Source organism: Saccopteryx leptura, chromosome 2 (assembly GCF_036850995.1).
Source record: "Saccopteryx leptura isolate mSacLep1 chromosome 2, mSacLep1_pri_phased_curated, whole genome shotgun sequence".
NCBI classification, from domain to species: Eukaryota; Metazoa; Chordata; class Mammalia; order Chiroptera; family Emballonuridae; genus Saccopteryx; species Saccopteryx leptura.
In genome coordinates this window covers 285099918-285126562 of record NC_089504.1, presented here as the reverse complement: position 1 = coordinate 285126562, position 26645 = coordinate 285099918, and the positions used below count along the sequence as shown (strand labels likewise).

The following is a 26645-nucleotide window of genomic DNA, read 5'->3' as shown; positions in this document are numbered from 1 at the left end:
TGCTTTAACTGGGCAAGCCTGGGATTTTGAACTGGTGACCTCAGCATCCCAGGTCGACGCTCTATCCACTGCACCACCACAGGTCAGGCAACACGGCTTCTTTTTTATATCCTTAGTTACAGGACTTCTCTGTTCAGCTAATCTTCAGGTCGTTATTCAAATTGATTGTTCTGTAATTTAATTGTAATTTTGATATGGTCGTGGGATGAGACAATCCCAGCATTTAGCTACTTTGCTCTCTTGACTGCAAATCATCTATCACAGTTCTTTTCAGTAGCAGCTTTAATAATTTAAAAAACTAAAGAAAAATTGGTTCACTGATTTTTAGGAAAACATCCACCTGATGAGGAGGTTAGTTTTGTATCACTTCTGTGGTAAGAAACATCAACACAAATAAATCAGAATTACAGATAATCAAAACATGTCTTTTGGGCCTGACCTGTGGTGGCGCAGTGGATAAAGCGTTGACCTGGAACACTGAGGTCGCCGGTTCGAAACCCTGGGCTTGCCTGGTCAAGGCACATATGGGAGTTGATGCTTCCTGCTCCTCCCCCTTCTCTCTCTCGCTCTCTATTCCTCTTTCCCTCTCTCTCTCTCTCCTCTCTGAAAAATTGATAAAGTCCTTAAAAAAATTTTTTTTTTTAAATGTCTTTTGGAATTAGAACATATCTCAATATTTATTTGATAGACCTAGCAGTTTTCAGATATTAATTTAACCATTAAACAGCCCTTTTTCTGAGACTTATATGAAATACTGTCAAAGATACAGTCAGAATAAGACTCTCCTGGCCATTTCCCTGGGGAATGTCCATGCTGCTTGTGATTTCAGTGGCAAATCAGACTTTTGTGGTTGTCATATTTTCACCTTTTAAGGAACTCATTTGTATCTTTACCCTACCTTGCTTCTTGCAGGAAAAGAATTTGAGGGTAGGATCTGTTTTTAAACCCAAACTATTAGCCACCCCCCTCCCCCTTGTACATTCTTATTCCATGGGAAATGAGCGGGCATCTGATAGCTGTGTGGGGGGAGGTTGAAGAACCCTTTTCTGTGGTGGTGCTTGTACATTCTCTTGAGATCAGACAAGATCAGACGCGTTCAGGGTGGTATGGCCATAGGTGCTTGTACATTCTCAGAATGCAGTTGTAGAGCCAAACGTTGTGAGAGTCAGAAGGGAAAAGTCATGATTCTGTACTTTCCAGTCTGCTTCTCATAGCTCCAGTGTATTTTACAGTGGTGTGAATTTCTAGGGTTTCACATAGACTGTATTCAGCACTGTAGGAAGGCTGCATCTCCGGACTAAGATACTGTCAGTTGGTGTCCTGTCTGGACCTGTCCAAGTCTTTGAGGCTGTCCTCTCCCACCTGGCTGGTCAGTATCCAAGGCAGCTGCTGTGTCTTCCTTTCCGATGCCAAATTCTAGTTCTCATTTGTTCATTTCTAGTTCAACCAAAACTTGAGGATTTCAGTTTTAATTCTAGCAGATGAAGGACCAGGATTCTTGGTTTTTTATTCTGCTTAAACTCTGTTAGCTTCCCAAAGAGATGATTTTTTATTTTATTTTATTTATTTATTTTTTACAGAGACAGTGAGTCAGAGAGAAGGATAGACAGGGACGGAGAGAGATGAGAAGCATCAATCATTAGTTTTTCATGGCGCGTTGCAACACCTTAGTTCATTGATTGCTTTCTCATATGTGCCTTGACCGTGGGCCTTCAGCAGACCGAGTAACCCCTTGCTGGAGCCAGCGACCTTGGGTCCAAGCTGGTGAGCTTTTGCTCAAACTAGATGAGCCCGTGCTCAAGCTGGTGACCTCGGGGTCTCGAACCTGGGTCCTCTGCATCCCAGTCTGACGCTCTAGACACTGCACCACCGCCTGGTCAGGCAAGAGATGATTTTTCTTTGCTTTCTTAGGGTCCCCTTACACTTGAATAGGAGAAAATTATGTCTTTCAGGAGATTTTTTATTTTCCCATAATTGTTATGATGAGAAAGATATTTTAAATTGGGAACCTCAAAGAGGCAAGAGAAAAGTGTCTCTCAGAACCCCAGTTTGACTCCCTCTGCCCCTTCTTCCTTGCCACAGGCTAAGGAGCGGGAGCTGGAGCTGAAGAACACCTGGTCGGAGAACAAGCTCAGCCGCCGGCAGACCCAAGCCAAGTATGGGTTCTAGGGTTGTGGACCTGACTGCACATCCCAGGATCTCCTGCAGCCCCACTGGCCCAGTCCCCAGCTTCACCTCTGGGACCCCAGCTGTTCTAAGCCCAGGATCTCTTTTCCTGAGGACCCAGCCCTCGCCTCTGCGAGAATGAACATATTTGATAGATTTTTTCTTACAAAAGTTAGAAAACTCAGCTCCTTTCTGTCCTGGAGCTAGCAGAAAACTCGAGTGATGCCTCAGAAGGGGCTCTGAGTTTTTGGATGGGAATTTGCTCCCTGTTGGGTGTGATGAAATGTTGAACCCCTCCCTCCACTTTTTTTTTTTTAAACCAGGGATGTCTGTTGAAATAAAACATTCGGTCTGACAGATGCTGCCTGCCCTGCCCCCTTTCCTACTTTTTAGTCTGATTTCCTTTTGCATTTTGGACCTATCTCATTTGTTACCCTGCCCCTGGTTCTCAGTTTTTACCTTATGTAAAGGACCCTCCAAACCATCGTGAGCTGCCTCAGTGATTGCTTTGCCTTTTTTCTCTGCCATCGTTAAACTGGGCTCATGACCATAAAAAACCCCAGGAGTTGTATGTAAATTGTGTTGGGGGCAGAGCGGTGATCTCAAACATGGGAAATATTGCTGATCTTGGTATCACTGAAGATTGGGGGAAGTCAGGAGGTTTTTTTCTGTGACATGAAAGAGTTGTTAGACATAAAGTTCAGTCCAGCAGGAGGTAAAGTGGTAAAATGCCTGTCCCTGAAGATGATTCAAGTTTACACTGGTAGTCGTTGGCCTAGACTGGTTTGGAAGCTTTGCAGAGAGGTGACAGGCTAGACAAATCTCCTGGGAGGCTTCTGGACCCTTAGCTTTTTGCTACAAGGGAGGGGTGGGTAGTTGGGGAAGGGAAGTGGCAGGGTCAATGGACTTGAGTGAGGTGTCAGACACGGTAAAGCCCAGACTGAAAAGATAGAAGGCTTGGTTTCTCCCTGTTAGGGAAGAGTTCAGGTAGGGAGGGAAGATACGTGCACTGGTCACAAAACTGTGTGCAGATTCTCCTGAAACACGTTGCTGAGGGTGCTGGGACTCCAGTAGGGCTTAACTGCAGTGGCTTCCTACAGCAGTGGTTCTCAAACTTTTTGAAGTCGGGGCGCATTTAAAATCCTACAAATAATTGTAGGCACACTATATACACATTTCTGAGAAATATGTTATAATTAAGTCAAATATTAAAGAAAAAAAATATAAAGTCCAAACGTGCTTTTATGGTAATTAAATGAAATAAATATGACAAAATTAAATTTATTCTGACATTAAAAAACATTTTTATGTTACATTTTTTTAGTTATGCTTTTTAGAATTTATAAAAAAGGGGTTAAAAAATAAAAAGAAAAATGACAAAAAAGTTATCTTTTTATATATCTATATAGATAGATTCTTAGTAAGATTTAGTAAATTTGGCAGGTCCTGGAACAAATGTGTTGTTTTTTTATTCTTGTGTTTATGAGAAACATGAGCCTGATGGGTCCTAGCGATTTCTTCAATGTTTGGGCATATATTTGAAAGGCAAACTCTCATTTCCTCGTCAATACATTGAAGAATTCCTCTCTTTTTACTCTTGTGTTGAGTGCAGAAAACCCCCACTATACATATCATCTTAACTTTACACCAAACAAAGGATAGAAGAAACTCCAGTCTTTCCGGGGAACATGGGGGGTAGTGTAAACAATCCAGCACCACAGCTTAACAGCCTTTTGCAACCTAATCAGGCAAGTGAGGTGGGGGGTTGGGCAGACTGTCAGCTTACAGCCAATTCCCCACACCTCTGTCCCCCTAAAATCTAAACTCCAAAAACCCTGTTGGTTTTTTGGTCCCCAACAGGCACATATTTCTCTGGAACACCATAGGGTGCACCTGGAAATCTAGGGCTCACCAGTGCGCCCTGGCACACACTTTGAGAACCACTGTCCTACAGGAAGGAAGTTTAGAAACTACTAGAAGAAAGGCCTTGGATGCGGCTGAGGAGCACTGACTGGACGGAGATGCTTGACTCCAGCTGCAGGTTTGGAACGGAATATAACGGATTAGTTTTTAACAGCCCTGGTGACAGAGGAAAGTTAAGGCCAGAGGGGCAGGTTAACTGTGGTGGGGACTTCGGAATGAGAAAGAAGCGGCAGAAGTAGGCCTCTCACTGTGCTTCTGGTCTTGTGTGCTGGGGTAAGTTGAGTCTATTTGTCATAAGTGCAGGGGAAGGTTTCATCACTTACAGGAAAACCACCCACTTATCTGAAATCTGACCTACTTCGGGGTTGGAGCCAGACAGGGCTCTTGCATTCCTCAGGGACATTCACACTGTAGTTGTCAAAACTGGTGCATCAGCTCCCACCACTCCCGCCATCCACAGAGGCAACGGGGGCTGAGATTTCCTCTCTGGGTGTCTTAGGTGGTGAGGTAGGCTCAGCAGGGCCCATAATCTATGATTCTGAGGAGCCAAATGCTCTTTCCTGTATCCATTATGCTACAGGTACAGCCCTACTCTCCCGAGGTGCCCCAGTTCAACTTCCTCATTCCAGGGGCTGCATCATGATGTAGCACGAAGGGCTCTGTGCTGGGAGGCAGGACATTGTAGGGAGAGTCCAGTGTCTTCTGGGAATGGACAGTTAGGCCAGACAGCTTTTTAAATTTTTACTTATTTATTTTTTGGCAAAACAGAGACAGACAGGAAGGGAGAGAGATAAGAAGCATCGACTCATAGTTGCAGCACTTTAGTTGTTCATTGATTGCTTCTCATACGTGCCTTGACTGGGGACTCCAATCAAGCCAGTGACCCTTTGCTCAAACCAGCGGCCTTGGGATCAAGCCATTGACCTTGGGCTTCAAACCAAGGATTATGTTGACGATCCCACGCTCAAGCTGGTGACCTTGGGGTTTCAAACCTGGGACCTTAGTGTCCCATGTCAACACTATCGACTGCGCCACTACCAGTCAGTCTGGGCCAGATATCTTTAAGGTTCTTCTTTCTTTGACTTCTGCCTCCTCTGATTCTCTGCAAGTAATTTTAAGCTATTTTTAAATTCTAGCAATGGTAAAATTTTATTTAGTGGGTAGTCTCTTGGTCACCAAGAGAATTATTGACAGGTTAGAAGATTGACAGACTTCGTTTGGGAGGTAGTAGCTACCACAAGTTTGGGTAAATAAACAGGGAAGAGAAGACAGGGATGGGGGAGACAGAAGGAGTAAGGAATGGCACTCAGCTAACATTGGCAGGCAGCAACAGCCAAGGGGCAGAGGGAGAAAGGGGCCTTGGTTGGAAACGGATCCAAATTGCCCGGCAGGGTTTGGAGGAGCTGGGGAACAGCTTCAGTGCGGCTTTGCCTTGACCGGGATGGCAGAGCCCAGGAAGCTGAGGTATACAGGGATCCAGCTTAGACGCTGCGCGGAGATGGCAGAGCTATAAGGAGGGTTTTCTGCTGCAACGCCAGAGTCTCTGGCCCTGGGGAGGGGCTTTGCCAGCTTTTCACTCCAGCTGAGTGCTGAGCTTGGCCGAGAAGCAATTTGTTGAGGGGATGGTTGAAGTTCTGTGGAGCTTTGGGAAGGTCTATGTGACCTGCTCTGGACTTTTTTTTGTTTGTTTTCAGGGTTTTTTTAAAAAATAATTTTATTTTTTTAATGGGGCAGCGACATTAATAAATCAGGATACATATATTCAAAGATAACATGTCCAGGTTATCTTGTCGTTCAATTATGTTGCATACCTATCACCAAAAGTCAGATTGTCCTCTGTCACCTTCTATCTAGTTTTCTTTGTGCCCCCTCCCCCTCCCCCTTTCCCTCTCCCTCTCCCCCCTCCCCCCGTAACCACCACACTCTTATCAATGTCTCTTAGTCTCACTTTTATGTCCCACCTACGTATGGAATAATGCAGTTCCTGTTTTTTTCTGATTTACTTATTTCACTCCGTATAATGTTATCAAGATCCCACCATTTTGCTGTAAATGATCTGATGTCATCATTTCTTATGGCTGAGTAGTATTCCATAGTGTATATGTGCCACATCTTCTTTATCCAGTCTTCTGTTGACGGGCTTTTTCGTTGTTTCCATGTCTGGACTTTTTTTTTACCCCTTCTCCCACAGCTTTCTTTCAGACACGCTCAGGTGTTCTAAGGCCAGTAGAGGAAGGTGACGGTGGGGCCTTGGGATGAGTGGTTCATGAGGAATGATGTGCTGTGGAACTAGGATAGCTGAGGCTGTGGAGTTCACTGCTTTTCAACCCCCCTGCATCTGAGCCAGAGTTATAGGACAGCTTACTGAGACTGTCTGCTGCATTCACTGAGGGAGCAGACAGGGTGAAAGGGGCCGTTTAGGGGAGGCAGGAGCAGGGGAATAATATGGAGTCATCAGGATCAGCTGTGGTGCTGAAGGGGCTGGAACTGGAAGGAAAGCGCCACTCACAGTGCATCCTTCTGCAGGCTTTGAAGGAGAACGGTGATAGGCGTGGGAGACCCCTCTCAGGCCTGAAAGTGGGCGGAGCGAGAGAAAGCCCTGCCTGGATGGAAGGACCATAGGAAGATGGAGTCAGCTGGGAAATGCCCTGCGACACCCTCCCCCTCAGCACAATGGCTCCAGCTCCTTTTCCTGTAAAAGTTACCTTCATCCTGAGGTCTCACCACAGCCTCAGACTTAGCTTAGGAGTAAAGTGAGCAGGACTGGGGGGCCCGTGGTTTTGGTGAGGGGGAGGGGGCTCCACCACTTTGGTCTTCAGGCTGGGCCTGCAGCTGGAGCCCTGGATTGGGATGACGAGACCTGGGCTGACTGCCTCCAACCACCTGTCACCTCCGCTCTCTAGACCTCGGTTTCCTGTTCAGTTGAACTAAAAAGTCAGTCACAAAGGGTCTGAAGTCCCTTTTAGTCCGGGCAGAGCCCTTCATTTGGAGGGTTTCATCTGATCTGTGTAGCATCCCTGTGTGTGAATAAGGAGGCACTACCTCCATTTCAAAGGAATGTGGGGAACGTGATAACAGAGAAAAAGTTTTCCTGCCAAAGGTTATGCAGCTCACTAGTCCACAGCAGGAACCCAGGGCTCCCTATACCGTCACCGGATTCCCCCAGCACCCCTTGGGCGAGTCCACTCCTCGCTGTGTGAAGCTGCAGAGGGAGCCGGAGGGTCACTGGGTCCCACTCTGTCCCCCTCTAGCAACCTTTGCTCCTTTAGAAACACCAAGTTGGTTACTAGACAGTTAGTTCGGCCTCCCCACACCTGCCCATCCTGTTATATCCCAAAGTCTAAGGGAATACTGTTTGCTGATTTTGATTTCCAGCTCTTGCTGTACAGTGATCTCCCTTTTTCTGCCTCCTCCTGATGCCGTAAGGAATCCGCCACTAGGTGACTCTGAGTCTAATCTGAGACCTTGCAATTTTCAGCCTCCCTGATTTTGGCAAACCATCTGCTCCCTGCCCTCCCCATCTCTCCTCTTGCTCAGGAGGGAGTGTAGACCGAAGACAGCAGGAAGTGGAACCTCAGCTCTGTTGACTCAGCAACCATATTTCTCCTTAAGTTGATTAGCACTGGAGCGGAAAGGAGGGGAATTTGCTTGTCACTGGAGCTGGCATCTGTGCCAGTCTAGGGGTGGTGTGGTTCAGCACCTAGGCAGAGGGGACATCACTTCAGTAGGGTCTGGGGGACTTCTGTGCATCTGGCAGGAAAGGAGACCCTGACGGGCACTGATTGCCTTGAACAGGCTGCACAGACGGGACTCCTGGAGTAAGTGGGCCTCAATGGCTTTGGGGCAGGGGAGGGGGACAGTCCCTGTTCTGAGCCCTGAGGGCAATCTGGGGGCAGATACAGCTTTGCCGTGAAGAGCCCCCAGTCTGAGACAAAAGTAAGACTCGACAGCTTCTTCCAGGTGGTTGAAACCCAGGGTGTGGAGCTCTGCAGTTGGGCAGAAAGCTGCCCTGAAGCAGGTCTGGGCAGAGAGGGGAGGATGCCTCACAAAAGGAACAGGGGAGAGAACTGGGGTCCTGACAGGCAAAAGCCTATGGCCTTGGCTTTGATTGGAAGACATAAGAGTTTTGGAGCCACTGTAGGGGTCTGCTCATTCTCTAAGGGCTCACACACACACTAACAGTCCACTCTTCCCCTCCCTAGTGCTGTGCTTGGCAGGGGGCTTGGGGAGGAGGTGCAGGGGCTACCCTCCACCACTTCCTTCCCTGCCCCTCTTCTTTACTGGTATCCCTACAGGAGATAAGCCGCTCCTCTGTCCCTGGCTGACCGCCCAGCCCAACCCAGTGAGGGAAGGAATACTTTGCAGATAGAGGTCTGTGTCCCTCATTTTGGTGTCTCCTGAACCCCAGCCCACAGATTTGTGACCCTTGCCCATGTGTCTCTCAGCCTCCAAACCCCTCTCCCTCCCATTGCAGTGGTGGTTCAACCACCTGCCCCTCCACAATATGAGAGAGAGTCAGAGACAGAGACAAAGGAGCCTGGAGTACTTGGATCCCTGTAGGATGAGGTGGTTGGCGATTTATTAGCCAGACAAGAATCAACAAACAAGTTCTAACATCTGTTCTTGCCAAACCAACCCTCAGACAACAGCAGCTTTGGACCAGGGCCCAGACCCAAAGGCTCAGAGGGCCAAGGAAATCAGACTCCGTGAGGAGAGGCCGGGCAGTGGGAGGCAGCAGGGCCCTCCTAGCCCACATCCTTAGAGGAGCACCAAGCGCTGAGGAGTCTGGGAGGGAACCAGTGGCTGTGTCCCCAGCAGGAAGTGGATTCCACGTTGCTCCTCTGACCTCCAAGCTTCTTTGTAGGGGAACCAGACCACCAGGCTTACAGGGCAATACATGGGTCTGGAGGAAGGGAACCCACCCAGGGCCCAGTGTGGTAGAATTTGGAAAGCAGCCAAATCTCCTCTCTCAGAAAATTTCTGACATTTCCTGGGAAGACTTGGTGGATGTGGGGTCAGGAACAGAGCACTAAACCAGGGACTAGGAGGCCTGAGTTCTAGATCTTGACCTTGGCCAAGTCACTATCCTTCACTGGCTTTTTTCTTTATCTGCACAGTGAGAAATTTGGGCTTGGTCAGGAAGGGCAAAAATGATGCTGCTCCTCTTCCTTCCCTTACCCATAGCAGACATCACTGAGCAATCACGGTGCTCTTTGCTGCTGAGTTCAGATATGACCTTAACATCCTTTCCAATGCAGCACCCTAGGGAGCAAGGCCCAATGGACTGGAGTTGGCATACAAGGTGATGCTTTTTTGCCATCTTTGCAATAGATGGTGGCTGAGGTCCTTTTCAGCTTTGATTACCTATAGTTTGTTCCATCCACATTTCCTGAAAAGGGTACCTGTGTGTGTGTGAAGGTCTCTGGACCTGAGGTCCCAGGGTCTCCCCCCTCAGCTCATACTCACTGGCTACTGAGGAGGCCCCAGGGGAAGCCATGCCTGTCCTCTGTCCTGAAGCACCTGTCTAGTAAGGTTATGAGGGAGGCTGTGCCCCCAGAGAGGCAGGGGGTGGTGGGACACAGGAGGGCCTTGTCCAGCCACAGAGTTCTCAGAATGCAGTTGCTGGCCATCTGGATTCTGCAGAGAGAAAGGCAGTCAGTTACACCCTTTACCCTCTGCCTCTTAGGCTTACCTGCACCCTCAAGGGCCAAGACATCTGATCTTAACAGACATTGGCTTTCAGAGAGGAGGGCTAACTCACATTCATTCAACAAACATTTCTTGAGCATCTGCTCTGTGCCAGGCACTGTGTTGCTTGCTCTGGAAACAGAGATATTGAGTCCCAGCCCTGGCCCTCAGAGAACTAACTCACACGCCAACACTCCACTGGGTGAGGGGAAGCCAGTATCCCAGGTGCTCAGTATCATGGCAGGTGTGTATAAAGCACAGGGAATGGCCTCTGTGGCCAGTCAGGGAAGTCTTTCCAGAGAAGGGCAAGCTAGTGTTGTAGGATGCTCTGAAGTTTCCCAAGCAGCAGGAGGACATACTTGCAGGAAGTTGGGAGAGGGAGAGGGACTGGCATGTGCAAACCCCAGGAGGCTTGAAATGACTTGGTATATGTGGAGAAATGTGAACAGTTCTGGGAGGATGGGTGATAAGGCTGCGGAGATGGCACCCTCCTGGCACACCTCCCTCTGAGCATGGTGGGCCTCATGGGCCAGGCAGCGGTTTTAGAAAGACCATTGTGGCTTCCTTGGGGCAGAGTGGGTCAGAAGTGGCAAGACTGGTGGTTAGAGACCAGTGAAGCTCTTGGAAAAATCCTGATGAGAGAGATGATGGGGCCTGAGCTGGGGAAAGTAAAAATATATTTGGGGAGAGATCCAGCAGAAATCAGTGATGTACAGAATGGGGGTGAAGAGGGGGAGCTGTGGAAAGAGCCCTAGAATCCTGGCTTGGATAGTTGGGTGGCTGGAGGGTTATCAGTCTGGATGAGAACATGGGATCTAGGGGAGAAGGGTGAAGGCAGTGGTGGCTGTGTTAAATCTGAGAGGCCAGGGGACACTGCAGAGTCGAGCAGAAGGCTGGAGAGGAGTTTGGATTGAGACAGGGACTGGTGACATCAGCTCTAGTATGGCAGCAGGAGGCAGGGGTGTGGGTGTGAACAGATACAGGGTTGAGGGGAATCTGGGGCACCAGCAGGGAGAGAGGGTGGGGAAGGGCCTGAGAAAGGAGTCGGGGCAGAGGGAGAGGGTGGGCCTAACATCCCGTGAGATACTGACTTGAACTGATCAGTGAGAAGACCCAGGAGGTGGAGGGATGGAAAGGGGGGGGCTGCAGGGGCTCAAGGGACTCCAAGCCTCACGGTGGGCAGGGTGATGAAGGCTGAGGGGAGGGAGCCGGAGGAGGCGGGGTCCAAGTTCAGACTGGGGAGGAGAGGATGGGTGGGGCCAAGATTCATGGGACTGGTTGAGGTCAATCTCAGGTGGGTTTTAAAAAGACAAGCTGAGTGAGATGGATACCAACCAAAATGCAGGCTCTGGTGGGGGAAGGCCAAGGGAGACTTGCCTGGGGCCCGCCCCTATTTTCTCTGTGAATTAGAGGCATGAACTGCTGAGAGGTGGAGGGGGTGGGGACTTGACAAAGAGTCCCAGTGACCCCAGGGAGAAGAGAGGGTCTGGAAAAGGAACGCGGGCAGCCTGGATTCTGTCCTTCCCATCTCCCTCAGACCTCTGACCTTCACCCTGACCCAAGCAGCCAATCTGAACCCTTCTCAGGATAGCTTTCAGGAAGTCCTTCTTGTGATCTAGCTTTTTCCTGCACCTCCATTTACCTGGCTTCCTAGTACAGGCCTGGACCAGCATTTCCGAAGGACCGGGTGGCGGAAGATGCACGGTGGGCCCTCGCCCCCAGACTGCACCTCCACCTCCACCTCCACATCCGCATATATGTTGCTGGGAGCTTCTCCGGGGCTGCCCCGGCCCATGGCATAGAAGGCTATGGGTTCAACAGGCTCATGGTAGATGGGGTTGGAGGGCTTGGGGAGCGGGGACCAGCGGGGTCGCCTGGCCGGGCTTGTGTAGACTTCTGGAGGTAGCTGAGGTTTGGCAGGGACAGGAGGCTTGGGCCTAGGTGGCTGGGAGGGCTAGGAGAGAAGGTGATGTCAGGGAGGAGAGAGCAATCCAGGCAGGGCACAGCGAGAGCCGAGAGCCGCAGCCCCCGCCGGCGGATGCGCCCTCGGCAGACCACGCGCCTGAAGCGGCCGGCTCCTCGCAGGTCGCTGCCTGCCTTTTGTCTCCCGGGTCCTCGCCTCCCTCCGGGCCAGCCTCCTCCTCCGGGTTCCTCCAGCCAAATACCTCCTTTGGTTCGCCGCCCGCCTCTTTCTGCGTGGGGGCTCTGGGCTTCTCCTTTTTGAGGAGTGGGCTATACTGGAGGTGTGGGTCCTGGCTTTGGCTTGCAGAGTCTGATTCTTCAGTCCTCAGGGAAAGTCCTGCGGGCTCGGGAGTCTGCGGAAAAGAGAGTTTTGAGGGACTTCGTTAAGGTGGGTGGGGGTGAGCAGGTGACCCAGGAGGACAAAATAAACCGGTTCAGGTGGAGGATGAGAGGAGGGGCACAGGAATTTGGCCTGTGCTGGGTTCCCTGGGTGAAGAAGAGGGTATGGAGATGGCACGGAGACCGGGGGGTGAGGAAGTAGCTCTGGTCACAGGTAATATCTAACATTAACTTGATTTCATCTGGAACACAGGACCAGGCAGGTCTCCATTTGTGCCTATGGTTGTGAGAACACAACAAGGCTTGTGAAACCTTTAGCCTAAAAAATGTTTGGCATGATAGATCCTTTTTTTTTTTTAGTTTTAATTTTTTATTTATTGATTTTAGCAAGAGTGGAAGGGAGAGAGATAGGAACATCAAACTGTTCCTGTATGTGCCCTGACCAGGGATCAAACTGGCAACCTCTGTGCTTTGGGATGATGCTCTAACCAACTGAGCTATCTGGCCAGGGTATCGGCATGATAGAGCTTCAAGACTGCTGTGCCTATGTTTATTTCTGCAGGTGCCAGAGGAGTACTTTATGGAGACATAAGCTAGATACATTAGGGCAGAGAGACGGCCTCAGGGGAGCTGAGCCTTACACTGGGACAGTTCCCGCCCACAATAGATGAGCTTTTAGTTCAGTATTTAGTCTGGGGTTCATGAATGCTCCCACATGCCCACTTCTGCTGGCATGCTCTGGCCATAGGGCTTTTCTTGTGTTCCTGCAATCCACCAAATGTGTGTCTCCATCTGGAGGTGTACAGGTGCTGCAGGCCTCATGGATCCAAATCAGAATTATTTTTTTATAACATTTTTTTTTTATTAAGTGAGAAGCAGGGAGGCAGACAGACAGACTCCCGCATGTGCCCCCACCGAGATCCACCTTGCATGTCCGCTATGGGGCGATGCTCTGACCATCTGGGGCTACTGCTCTGTTGCTCAGGCAACTGAGCTATTTTAGTGCCTGAGGTGAGTCATGGAGCCATCCTCAGCACCCGGGGCCAACTTGCTCAAACCATGGTTGTGAGAGAAGAGAAAGAGAGAGAGAAAGAAAGGGGAGGGTGGGGGGTAGAGAAGCAGATGGCCTCTTCTCCTTTGTGCCCTGACTGGGAATTGGACCTGGGACTTCCACACGCTGGGCTGATGCTCTACTGCTAAGCCAAACAGGTCCCAAATGAATTTCTTTTTTTTGTATTTTTCTGAAGTTGGAAACGGGGAGGCAGTCAGACAGACTCCCACATGCGCCTGACCAGGATCCACCCGGCATGCCCACCAGGGGGCGATGCTCTGCCCATCTGGGGCATCACTCTGTTGCAACCAGAGCCATTCTAGCGCCTGAGGCAGAGGCCACAGAGCCATCCTCAGCTCCCGGGCCAACTTTGCTCCAATGGAGCCTTGGCTGCGGGAGGGGAAGAGAGAGACAGAGAGGAAGGAGAGGGGGAGGGGTGGAGAAGCAAATGGGTGCTTCTCCTGTGTGCCCTGTCCAGGAATCGAACCCGGGACTCCTGCACGCCAGGCCGACGCTCTACCACTGAGCCAACCGGCCAGGACCAGAATTCTTATTTCCTGCTTCAACCCCCTACTCTCTCAGTATTCTTTTTTTTTTTTTAAGATTTTTAAAAAAATTTATTCATTTTAGCCTGACCAGGTGGTGGCACAGTGGATAGAGCGTCGGACTGGGATGCGGAAGGACCCAGGTTTGAGACCCCAAGCTCACCAGCTTGAGCGCGGGCTCATCTGGCTTGAGCAAAGAGCTCACCAGCTTGGACCCAAGGTCGCTGGCTCCAGCAGGGGGTTACTTGGTCTGCTGAAGGCCCACGGGCAAGGCACATGTGAGAAAGCAATCAATGAACAACTAAGAAGTCGCAACGCGCAACGAGAAACTGATGATTGATGCTTCTCATCTCTCTCAGTTCCTGTCTGTCTGTCCCTGTCTATCTCTGCCTCTGTAAAAAAAAAAAAAAAAAAAAAAATTATTCATTTTAGAGAGAGGGGAGAGAGAGAGAGAGAGAGAGAAGGCAGGGCAGAGCAGGAAGCATCAACAGCCCTGCCCTTCTACTAACTAAATATTTTTATATTTGCACATTTCTCTCCATGCCCACAGCCAGCACCCCAGTCCAGGCCTCTTAAACCCTCCCCTTGCATTATCTGGCCCTGTCAACCCATTCTCCATTCTGTGGGCAGTGAGCCTGCAGAAACTCTCCTAGCAATCCTTCGGTGGCAGCTCATTACTCCATGATAAAGTCTACACTCCAAAGAGCTTGAGTGAGACGACCATTTGAGACCCAGTCATAGAGCTTGGTCTCCAACAATTCTGCCTTCAGCTCTGTCAGTTCCAGCTGTCTCCTCTCATCTCTGGACTATCCTACTCTCTGTTCTCATTGCTCCAGAATCTTCAGGTCTCCCCCTATTCCTCAAAAAATTCCACAAAATAGTCTCCCATAGGCATAGTCCCTACTTCTTTAAACTGATCCCAAACTCCATGTAACCATTCTTGCCCAGGTCACCAGTGACTTCTTGGCAATCCAATGGTCAGTTCTGGACCCCTAGGCACCAATTCCTTCCTGACTTGCTTTGTTTGCTTAGCTTCCAGAACATCACTCTCCTGGTTTTCTCCTCTCTCTCTGGCTGCTCCTTCTCAATTTTATTTATTTATTTAATTAATTATTATTATTATTATTATTTTCTCTGGATTTTTCTGAAGCCGGAAACGGGGAGAGACAGTCAGACAGACTCCCGCATGCACCCGTCCGGGATCCACCCGGCATGCCCACCAGGGGGCGACGCTCTGCCCACCAGGGGGCGATGCTCTGCCCCTCCGGGACATCGCTCTGTTGCTACCAGAGCCACTCTAGCGCCTGGGGCAGAGGCCAAGGAGCAATTCCCAGCGCCTGGGCCATCTTTGCTCCAGTGGAGCCTCGGCTGCGGGAGGGGAAGAGAGAGACAGAGAGGAAGGAGAGGGGGAGGGGTGGAGAGGCAGATGGGCGCCTCTCCTGTGTGCCCTGGCCGGGAATCGAACCTGGGACTTCTGCACGCCAGGCCGACGCTCTACCACCGAGCCAATCGGCCAGGGCTATTATTATTTTAATAGCAAGTGAGGGTGACAGAGAATGGAAAGAGATGAGAAACATCAACTCATAGTTGCAGCACTTAAGTTGTTCATTGATTGCTTTCTCATGTGTGCCTTGACAGTGGGGTTTCAGCCAAGCCAGTGACCCCTTGCTCAAGCCAGCAACCACAGGATCATGTCTATGATCCCATGATCAAGCTGGTGACCCTGTGCTCAAGCTAGTGAGCCTGCACTCGAGCTGGATGAGCCCATGCTCAAGCCAGAGACCTTGGGGTTTCAAACCCAGGTCCTCAGCATCCTAGGTCGATGCTTTATCCACTGCATCACCACTGGTCAGGCTCATTTTTGTGTGTGTGTGTGTGACAGAGACAGAGAGAGACAGAGGGAGTGACAGACAGGGTCAGACAGACAGGAAGCGAGAGAGATAAGAAACATCAGTTCTTCGTTACAGCTCCTTAGTTGTTCATTGATTGCTTTCTCATATATGCCTTGACCGTGGGGCTACAGCAAACCGAGTAACCCCTTGCTCAAGCCAGTGACCTTGGGCTCAAGCTGGTGAGCCTTGCTCAAACCACATGAGCCCGCGCTCAAGTTGGCGACCTCGGGGTCTCAAACCTGAGTCCTCTGCGCCCCAGTCCGATATGCTCTATCCACTGCACCACCGCCTGGTCAGGAAGGCTCAATTTTCTTTATAGATTTTCTTTCTTTTCTGCAAACTAAATGCTGAAGACTTGGTAGTCCTTTCTTTTCCATCTACATTTACTCCTGAGTGAGATTTCACCCCTTCTGAAGGCTTTAGAATCAATCCAGCTACATGCTGATGACTCTCAAATATTTATCTCCAGTCCAGACCTCTGTTCCAAAACACAGACACAGGTATTCTAACTGCCTACTCGACATCTCTACATGGACATCTCAAACTGTATACTGTATGTTGAAACTGACCTCGTAATCTCTACCACCCCCAGACTTGCTCCTCCTGTAGCTTCTTCCTCTCAGTTAGTGAGAACTCATTTTTTTTACATTCCTCATTCAGTCCGGCAAGAATCCTTTCAGCCCCACCTTCAAAACAGACCCAGGCCCTGGCTGGGTAGCTTACTTGGTTAGAGCATTGTCCTGATATACCAAGATTGCAGGTTCGATCTGTGGTCATGGCACATATAAGGAGCAATCAGTGAATACACAAATAAGTAAAACATCAAAATCAATGTTTCTCATTCTCTCCTCCTCCTTCTTACTCTAAAATCAATTAAAAAAGAAAAGAAAGGAAAAGCAAAGCAAAGCAAAACCCAGCATTTTACCTCCTTACCCCTCTGCCTCTACCATCTTGGTCTGGGCTGCCATCACCTCACCTGAAGTATTATAGTACCTTCCATCTGGTCACCCTTGCCCCTTCCAAACTTGCCAGGTCATGTCACTCCTCAGTTTATAACTGTCCAGTGCCATATCATCTCACTCAGAATAAAATCCCAAATTCGTATAAGAGTCTATAGGGCCTCTTCTCTTTACCTTTCTGATCCCTTCTCCTACCACTTCACCCATACTAGCGTCTTCACTGCTCTCACTCTTCTTTTTTTTTTTTTTTTTTTTTTTTTTGCATTTTTCTAAAGCTGGAAACAGGGAGAGACAGTCAGACAGACTCCCGCATGCGCCCGACCGGGATCCACCCGGCACGCCCACCATGGGGCGACGCTCTGCCCACCAGGGGGCGATGCTCTGCCCATCCTGGGCGTCGCCATGTTGCAACCAGAGCCACTCTAGCGCCTGGGGCAGAGGCCACAGAGCCATCCCCAGCGCCCGGGCCATCTTTGCTCCAATGGAGCCGTGGCTGCGGGAGGGGAAGAGAGAGACAGAGAGGAAGGCGCGGCGGAGGGGTGGAGAAGCAAATGGACGCTTCTCCTATGTGCCCTGGCCGGGAATCGAACCCGGGTCCTCCGCACGCTAGGCCGACGCTCTACTGCTGAGCCAACCGGCCAGGGCTCTCTCACTCTTCTTTAAGCATATCAAACATCCTTCTACCTCAGAGCCTTTGCACTTGTTGTTCCTTCTGCTGAGAGGGCTTTTCCTCTAGTTGTCTGAACGGCTCCTTCTCTTACTTCATTCAGGCCTCTGTTTAAATGTCCCCTTACCAGAGTAGCCTTTTCTGATGTCTCTATGTAAAATAACTCCAAACCTGTCACTCCCTGTCATTGCTTGTTTTTTCTTCTGAGCACTTATTTTCATTACTGAACATATTATCTGTATGTATTATCTGTATCATGTATTTGTAGTCTGTCTCCTCTCACTACAATATAAGCTTCATGAAGGCAGGGATATTTTGGTCAGTTTTGTTTACTGCTATTTTCCCAGTGCCCAGACCAATGCCTGGCACAGAGTGGTCTCTCAGAACTGCCTGGACTTCCTCAGGGTGGCACTCCCTGACACAGCTCCCTGCAAGCGAGCTCAGTGGCATCCTGCTCTGTATTTCCTCTCATCACACCCTCACACTTCTTTCTCATTACTTGTCTGTATTTGCTGCTGGTAAGATTTGTGGTTTGGGGGCCTGTCTGTCTGTCCATGGCTCTATTTCCAGGGCCTGCCAGCGTCTGTACATGCTGGGTACTCAGTAAATATCTTTCTCTCTCTCTATTTTTTTAGATTTTTTTTTATTCATGTTAGAGAGGGGAAAAAGAGAGAAAGAGAGAAGGGGGGAGGAGCAGGAAGTATCAACTACCATATGCGCCTTGACCAGGCAAGCCTAGGGTTTCCAACTGGCAACCTCAGTGTTCCAGGTCAACACTTTATCCACTGAGCCACCACAGGTTAGGCTAAATATCTCTTAATTAAAAAAACAACAACAAATGATGTTCAATCGTCTCTCTGTGTCTGGGCTGGTCTCTCAAGAATCCCTCCCCAACATACACCTTTCTTGAAGGGCTTCCAGCAGAGATACGTGGGTAAGGGGGGCACGGCTTGTTGGGATGAGAAAGTGCCTGGTGCCACCGTCCTGTGTCCTGGGCTCTGCATAAGAAGGGATGCTGCCCTTGGTTCCCGGGTGAGGGTCAGGGTAAAGGAAGTAGAGGGGGGTTCGTACCTGGCGGGCGAGGGGCTGGCTGAGCACCTCCCCGTAGGGGCTGAGTGGGAACCCGGTGTAGTACCGCAGCAGGTCCTGCAGCCGCGCGTGGGCGCTGTCTTCGCCCAGAACCACGTGGCGTCCATCCCGGAGCTGGGCCAGCAGGAAGTGGCGGCAGCAAGTCCGGCTCCTGGAGGGCGCCAGTGGGCATCAGGCGCGTTCCCCACATCTCCAGCTGTCCTGGCCAGGCTGCCAGCACGAGGAGTGACCCCTACCCGCCCCGCCCTAGAGAGAGGGGGGCTGAGCGAAGAGCCTGGGTCCTGCAAGCTATTGGCAGTTTTGTCCCTCACACTTCCACGGGCACCCAGTCCAGCCCCCCCTCCCCCGCCCCATTAGCCTGAACTCCTCGCTTCCTTGTCGTGGGGTGCGGGGCCCCGCCCCTCACCTGTAAGTCAGCACAAAGGTCACAGCACTTTCGCTGAACCTCACCAAATAGCACCCCTGCGGCTTTGTCTCCAGCAACCTTTCCGCCTCCCTGTGGGTGATGGAGAAGAGACAGAACGCTGCTCTGACTCTTCCAGCCTTGACCTTTGTCTCCCAGGGCTCGCATGGCGGACCCTTACCCCCAACCAAGCAGACTGAAGTGACTAGAGAAGGGTGGGAGGGGAGAAAAGATGTGGGCAGTGGTCTCCTGCTATAGGGCCTGGGCATAGATGGAACCCATGGGTCCCATCCAGGACAACTCCCAGACTTGCATTCTCCTCCTGGCCCCAGCCTGGAGGGGCAGCTGGTTGTGTGTGAGGAGGGTTGCTGGGATGGGGCACCCGTGCCGTTTTGGTGTTGGTGCTGTGGCTGCAACAGCAGGGGCGGTAACAGACTTCTAGATGTTAAAAGAAGGGAGGCAGTGAACAAAGGGTACAGGAGCAGTGAGGCTGCGAGATGCAGGAGGGAGGAACTGAAAGGGAGGTGAGAAAGAGGAGAGGGCTGGGTGAGCCAGATGGAGTGAGAGAGAGCCTGAGCGACAGAGGTGAAAACCATGAGGATTAGAGGCCTTAGCTCAGGAGGATAACAGCCTAGAGAAGGGGAACTGTTGGGCTGAAGCCTCTCCAACGATCTTCTCCTCCGAGAGCTGACTTTGTGAGTGGCCTGGGAACCTCCAGCAGTCATAGCCTGGACTTGTAGCTTCTGTCTACGCCTGACAGGCTGCAGGAACAAAAGCTTGCCTCTGCCCCCTCTGGGTCTGTTTCCTCCTCTGAGACTCACCTCCGAGTGATGAAGCCATGGAACCAGGGAGGGGCTGCCCCATGCTGCAGGAGCCCCTGGGCCTGGGTCTTCTGAAACCAAGCCCGGGTCTCAGCCTGCAGGGACTGGCTTCCTTCCCTAGGCACCTCCTCTGCCTTTCCAGAGTTCTCTGGGCTGGAAGCAGCCCCCAGAGCCTGGAAAGATGCCTGGTCAGGGGAAGAGTTCAAGAAAGGAAAGTACCCATAATTAGTGGACCTTCTTCTGACTCTAAGCCAGCAGCCACCTTTTCATCCTCATCCCCTGATCCTCCTGGGCATGGGGAAGAAGCTCCCAGCCCCCCAGCCCAGTTGCCTATTTTAAGTGAATTGCTCAGAAAGTCCTTCCCAAGGTCTAACTTAAATCCCTTCTTCAGTACTACCTGTTTTGGTTTCTAGGGAATTTCTTTCTACTTCCCTCTGGATCCTGAAGGCCTTTAAACTAGTAGCAGTGAGCTGTGAAACTATGCTTAAATGGGGGTGAGGACTTCCAGATGGACAGAAAGTCATATTCTGGCATGAAGGATGAAGGGCGATGATGCAGGAGGTCACCCCAGAGGCTGGAATAAAGAAGAGCTCACCCTACATACAGTAGGAGAGACTGAGCTGGTTGGCAGAGAGGATTTCCTCATGACCAGGTGGGCTAGAAGGACTGAGATGGGGATGTACCGGGCAAATGAAGGCCATGGACAAAGATGAAGACGTCTGCTTCTGGGACTTGATACACTGTACCTTGGTCACCTGAGGACTCAGCCTGAGCTTCCCAGGGACAAGGAGCAGTGAGCGGGCAGTTCAGCACACGAAGGAGGTAGTTCCTATCTCCTTTCCCTCCCTCTGGGTCCTAGCCCTGCAGGCAGCCCCAGATCACTCCTGCTTCTCCCTCTTGGTGTTTGTCCATCTGTGAGTCCTCACCCATGGGGGGCTTGGGAGCAGTTGAAGCAGCTGCACACTCAGGTTCCCACTCACCTCAGTATGGACATCTGGGCCTCTGTGGCTAAACTGGGCCCCCTCAGCCTTCAGGGCCTGAACTCCAGGTCCTGGAAGCAAGCGCAAGCCCTGGCAGCTTTTTTGGTTCAAGTTCAAGGGCTGGAAGGTGCTGAAGGTTGGGATGAGGGTCTTGTGACTCCCTGTTAGCACAAAGAGGACAGCTGGGGCCTCTCAGTGAGAGATTTCCTCTCTCTACCACCCACCCCTCCCCCCCGGGCTTAGAGGTGTCATACATACCTCTGACCAGGGACCTGGAGGACAGGGACAGTTATGACAGCAGGTAGGACAGTGTGGGGTGGGTGGTATTTCTCAGGGAGGAGGATTATGGAGCCAAGGGGGTGCAGATGGACTGAGACAGCAGAGGAACTTATTGAGATAACTGGGACAGATAACCGGATGTCAGCCGGCCTTCTGTGGCCTGGAAGTGAGTCCCACAATCAGGGAGGGGAGGTGGATCTCTTCAGTGCAGGCCCTTCTTCTGGCCTGGGGTCCCCTGGCTTCCCCCATCCCTTCTGCTCCCTCCTCCCTAAGTAGCACACAGCAGCCGACCCTGTCACCTTTGTTCTCAGGGCTGAGTGGAACTGCAGTCCCAGAGAAAAAGAGATGTGGGCACCCTGCGATCAGCCTTGCTGACTGTGGCTTGCGGTGGGGCTCTGACCCAGGTGTAGGGGGTGGGGGTCTTGTTCCCTCCCACCCACGTTCCTCAACATCACGACTCACCTTGGGGGCCTATCTGGGCCAGAGGGAACTCCATGGGGCAGTCTAGGAAAGAGCCCGGGAGCAGGGTGTGCGTCTGTGCTATCAGAAGGTGTGCACACTCAGCAGCTCTCCTCTCACCCCAGCCCCTGGGGCAGGAAATGTCGCTTCACCCACAGCCTTAACCCTAGCAGAAGACCCGCGTCATGGAAAGCCCTGTAAGACAGTTGTCCCTTCCCCGGAAGCCAGGCAGCTGCAGGTGGTGATGGTGTGGTAGTGGGTATTTGTGTCACTCTGTATCTGGGTGTTAGGAAGTCCTTACTGCTATCTGACCTCAATCTCCACTGATTCTTTCTTTATTCCCCCACTCTAGGATGAGACTTCCCTTTCTCTCTCTCTCTGTCTCTCTCTCAGCTCCTGCTCTGAGCAGTGGCAGTGGGGATGTCAACCTCAGAAGGATAAGCCCTATAAATTTCTCAGGCTTTGAGTTTCCTGGAGATTTATACTCTGGATTATGCTCTTAGAACATATGGGGAGGGGAGTGGGCAGGGCTGCAACAGGAGGGATGTGGGTCAGACTTCTGGAAGGACATTCTGAATTCACATGAAATGTGGGAGACAGAAGGTAGGAAGGAGGAGGCCTGGTTTCCTCCTCCAGCAGATAACAGTGCTGGGTGAGAGAAAACCAGGCCATCCTGGAGGAAAGGAGGGAGAATTTCCTCCAACCACGCAGACTGTTGTTAGTAGTCACACTGGTAGTAGTTGTTGCCTTAAGTTCACAGTGGGCTTGTATCTTCTGCTCCACCAGAGGACTAATCCCATTTCTCTCTCACTTGATCCTTCGCAAATGAGAAGGGGACTGAGAGCATTATCTCCATTTTCCAGAAGGGAAACTGAAGCTCAGAGAAGTGCCTTGGCCAGGGTCTTTCAGTGTCTCAGAAGTTGGTGGCTGAGTTGGAACTAGGATCTGGATCTCTTACTAGTTTCACTGTGATATAGGCTAATAGTCCATGACTGTGTACCAGGCACTGTTGTTGATGTGAAAAACCCAGAGAGTAAAAGGCTCTCATCTCAGGATGTCAGCTGGGGGAGATGGACCTGCCGATAGATACGTATTGTGGCAAAGTTAGTGGTATGGGTGGTGCTACCGGCAGCCCACCTCAGAGGCCCCTGCTCCAGCCTGGTGTGCGTGGGTGTGTGCATAGGTGCTGGGATGGCATAAAAGGAGACTGAGCTGAATTGTGGAGAATAAATACGGTTGAGGAAATGGGGAAGGGTGTTTCTAGAAGAGGGACAAACGTGCAAACATGGAATAAGGAAATGGCATGGTGAAGGAGGTTGCACGGGTTTGCACGTGTGCCTGGAGTGGACGCTGGCTTCGAGGCTGCCAGTAATAGCTCGTGTAACTGGAGGGGGCAGGCTAGGACTGCATGCGGCCTTGCTCCCAGGAAGGAGTCTGGACTCCTGACTCAGCCTGGCTGGCTACTTACCCCAGCTCTGGGAGGAGAACACTTTTCCTAGCAGTTACTGATGGCCAAGCTACACTCACACCCAAGGCCTCCTTCCTTCTGAGCTGTCTGCTTTCTCTTTCCTTCTTTAAAAACTGTTGCCTTAGCCTTGGTCCCAGACTCCAGAGGTTAGAAAGAAGACTGAGAGGTGCCTCCGGGAGGAGAGAACTCTGACCCCACAGAGAGTTTTTCCCCAGATGGTGCCTGAGCCTTCAAAAGCTCATTCTATCATTCCATCAAGCTAATTTTGGGTGACAGAGTAAGACTGGTAAATCCTGTGGTCATGAGCTTGTAGTGTGCCTCTTTGCTGTACAGTAGTACATTCTTTGGTCTGAGGCACTGTGAGGTGGGATGCTATATTGAAAGATACGGGCCCTGGCCAGTTTGCACAGTGGATAGAGTGTCGGCCTGGCATATGAATGTTCCGGGTTCGATTCCTGGTCAAGGCACACAAGAGAAGTGACCATCTGCTTCTCTCCCCCTCGGCCTCCCCTTCTCTGCTCTTCCCCTCCCACAGCCAGTGGCTCGATTAGTTCAGGCATTTCTCTGGGCATTGAGGATAGCTTAATTGGTCTGAGTACATTAGCTTCAAGTGTTAAAAATAGCTCGGGTGCCTGATGTGTGGTGGCTCAGTGGATAAAGCCTCGACCTGGAATGCTGAGGTCACCGGTTTGAAATCCTGGGCTCTCCTGGTCAAGGCACATATGGGAGTTGATGCTTCCTGCTCTTCCCCTCCTTCTCTCTCTCTTTCTCCTCTCTAAAATGAATAAATTAAAAAATCTTTAAAAACAAAAATAGCTCAGTTGATTTGAACATCGCTCCCAGACAGGGGTTGCCAGGTGGACACTGGTCGGGGCGCATGCGGAAGTCTGTCTTATTATCTCCCTTCCTCTTACTTAAAAAAAAAAAAAGGAAAAGAAAGATCAGGTATTCTGTAAACACATGGTTGTTGTTGGAGTTTGTATTGATTCTGGTAAGGACACATCACTGCCCTCTCAAAAGGGGCAGGGGGTCTGCTATAATCAACCTACCACCATGTGGCTGGATGTTTTCTCCTTCTACTAAGTAATAGGGCTCTGTTGTGAGCAAGCTGGGCACTCAGCAGTAGCTTTCAACCTTGGTGAGATGGCTCCCGTAATCTTGAACCCATGCAAAGACTCCATCTTGCAACCACATCCACTGTTTATCAGCCCCATCAGCCCACTGTTCCAGCACTGGGGTGATTGATGGCTGAAGAGAAAGGCTGACTGACATCCACAAGATGAGTTCTCCTGCCCAGTGTTGTAGAAATAAATGCACCCCGGTCCAGGACTTGCCATATACTTATCTCTTTCCCAGGCTTCTTTTTGTTCAATCTTTCCATTTAATGTTTTCCAGGACTCTGACTAATTGGCCAAGCCATTTATTACTTCCCAGTAGTCTGTGCACATCCTTAGTAGACCGTCCCGATGTGCAAAGTGGATGACCACTGTGTAAGCTCTGACCTCTGGAAAGATTTCCTTCACCACTGTTGTTCAGGGACATCTTAAGTGGGACCATAATGCTGGCACATGTATCAGTTGTGAACTCCCATGAGGGCATACATGTGGGTTGCAGAAGCAAGGTACAATAAAAGCAGGTGATTTGGAAATCTCGGTCACCTGCTCATGCAATTTACTTACATGTTCTGGAGAAGTTCCAGCCTGGTCCAGAGGTATCACTCCCATCACATAATGGATTACTGCTTTGCCTGTAATCTCATGGGACAGATAGCATTCAGTTTAATGAGGAGTAGCTTAAATTGAATGGACAGTTGGTGCCCACTGGTCAGGCACTCCACTTTTATTAGAGCCCAATAGCATATCAGTAGCTGTTTTTCATATGTAATTCTTTGTTAGAGAGGGCATGACTTTGTTCCAGAACCTGACGGTGTGTGTGTGTGTGTGTGTGTGTGTGTGTGTGTGTGTGTATATATATATATATATATATATATTATATCAGTTCTGCAGCAGACCTTGCCAGAGACTCCACATAGCATCATTTTCTATCATAACTATTTCTAGTACCACTGGACTTACTGGATCACAGGGCTCAAGAACCAGAGCAGTTTGTTCACTACTTGGACCTGTCGCAGGGCCTTTCCTTGTTCTGGAATGCACTTGGAACTGGCAGCCTTCTGTGTTACCCAATAATTAGTGTGACATGGTATTCTCAGACATAGCACACTTTGCCTCCAAATTCAGAGGTCAAATGAATGCTGTGCCTCTTCCTTAGTGCTAGAAAGTATAGGGTACAACATCTTGCCCCTGACAGCAAGCTAAAAACCAGGGCTTTTGGGAAGGAGGTGGTGATCAAAGGATTCTGAGATCTGTGTCCAGTATAGCAAGGATACTGCATGCTATGGATAGTGCCCATACCTTTCTTCACTTTTTTGTTCTTTCTATCTGCTTTCAGGGAAGAAAAATAATGAGTTTTTGTTTTTACCACCCTGTCCTCTGTGTCCAGACTTTACCAATAGCCCACTATAACCTTGTATAACCAGTTCCTATTTTATAAATAACTGCCAAGGACTAGCCTTGTGTTATTTGAAGATCACCTGGCACCACTTCACGGATGGTAAAAAACTGAGATCAAGATCAAGAGACTTAGCTTCAGTCACACAATGAGAACATTAGTCCGAACCGGGGGCTTCCAGCTTAGGACTTCTAGGCTTTGTGGGTCGGGAGGGAGTATTTGCCATGAACAAGCACTGTGCTAAGTGCTTTTGCAGGTGTGAACTCCTACTCCCTTATCATAGGCCAATGGCGGTGATGCTGATTTCCATTCCTTCTTTACAGACAGTGAATCTGAGACGTAAGGAGGTTAAGCAACTTGCTCAAGGTCACACAGTTGGGAAGTGGGTATTAGAACAAGGCGGTCTAACTTCAGATGTTGGGGTCGCAAGTACTAGCCAACACTGAATCGGGGACATAACCCCACATGGAAGGGGGGCACTAACCACTTAACTGCTTTCCCAGAATAGTTTCATGTTAGACAACTGAGTCGAGCAGAAAAGGGGCAGGATTGTCAAAGCCAATGACTAGGACAGAGGAGCCCTGCGGAATTTCCCAGAGAAGACCAGTGTATTCAAACTTTAAGAAACCAGAATCCAAGAAATTTTTTTATCCACCAACCCAAACTCTACCCTTTTAGTCACCTGTTATGCTTTGCAGCAATTTCAACCTCAAACACAGGCTCCTTTGCAGAACCATGGTTTTTGCATGTAGTTCTTCATACAGCAGAATGTGCTTTGCTGACATCGTGAGTAATCATGACACACTCCCACAGTGCTACTGAAAGAAGCAATGATATTTTGGGTTTCACATAGCATCTTTAACAGCTCTAGACATTTGCAGAACCAAAGGTATTGGATTATAATTATTTTTTCTGTATTTAGTCAATATGAATTCTATGCCAACGCTATACCAAACATGCCAAAGTCTAAGCATGCAAAAGTAAATAAAAACCCAGAACTTGTTCTTTTAGAGTTCACATCTGGGTAAAAAAAATACCCACAGCAGCCTGACCAGTGTGGTACAGTGGATAGAGCATTGACCTGGGATGCTGAGGTCCCAGGTTTGAAACCTGAGATCGCCAGCTTGAGTGCAGGCTTATCCAGCCTAAGTGCAGGGTCACCAGCTTGAGCACAGGGTCACTGGCTTGAGGTGTGGGATCATAGACATGATCTCATGGTTGCTGGCTTGGAACCCACGGTCACTGGCTCGGCTTGAGTTCCCCAGTCAAGGCACATATGAGAAGCAATCAATGGACAACTAAAGTGATGCAGCTATGATGCTTCTCATCAATCTCCTTTCCTGTCTGTCTGTCTCTCTCTCGGTAAAAAAAAATACCCACATGCAAACCTTTTAGTTTTGCGTACTTCTTTTTTTTTTTTTTTTTCATTTTTCCGAAGCTGGA

At 50.0% G+C, this 26645-nt stretch overlaps 2 protein-coding genes across 3 annotated transcripts in view; one reads left to right on the top strand and one right to left on the bottom strand.

Moving 5' to 3' along the window:
* Window positions 1-2651, top strand: part of PRCC (proline rich mitotic checkpoint control factor) — a 45866-nt gene extending 43215 nt beyond the window's left edge. Inside the window, exon 7 of the mRNA XM_066362149.1 lies at window positions 2083-2651. Within this exon, the coding sequence (XP_066218246.1) occupies window positions 2083-2169 (87 nt within the window). The 3' untranslated portion in view covers window positions 2170-2651. The remainder of the gene's footprint in view (window positions 1-2082) is intronic.
* Window positions 2652-8654: 6003 nt separating this feature from the next.
* Window positions 8655-21342, bottom strand: SH2D2A (SH2 domain containing 2A). Of its 2 annotated transcripts, none has more exons than XM_066362147.1 (8): window positions 21227-21342; window positions 20486-20646; window positions 19506-19690; window positions 18688-18777; window positions 18264-18432; window positions 11943-12092; window positions 11420-11731; window positions 8655-9726 (listed from the first exon to the last, which is right to left on the bottom strand). In XM_066362147.1, the coding sequence occupies exons 1-8, from the start codon at window positions 21258-21260 to the stop codon at window positions 9559-9561; spliced, it is 1269 nt and encodes a 422-aa protein (XP_066218244.1). In that variant the 5' UTR covers window positions 21261-21342; the 3' UTR covers window positions 8655-9558. The 2 variants fall into 2 exon arrangements, with proteins under 2 accessions (XP_066218244.1, XP_066218245.1); XM_066362148.1 differs by having other exon boundaries at window positions 11420-11722.
* Window positions 21343-26645: the final 5303 nt, after the last annotated feature.

Coding starts and splice junctions, on each gene's coding strand:
- SH2D2A (XM_066362147.1), bottom strand. CDS start 21,260: ATGGAGTTCCCTCTGGCCCAGATAGGCCCCCAAG. Junction 20,647..21,226: donor GGCCCAGATAGGCCCCCAAG/GTGAGTCGTGAT, acceptor TTGTGCTAACAG/GGAGTCACAAGACCCTCATC. Junction 18,433..18,687: donor ACCTTTGTGCTGACTTACAG/GTGAGGGGCGGG, acceptor GGCGCCCTCCAG/GAGCCGGACTTGCTGCCGCC.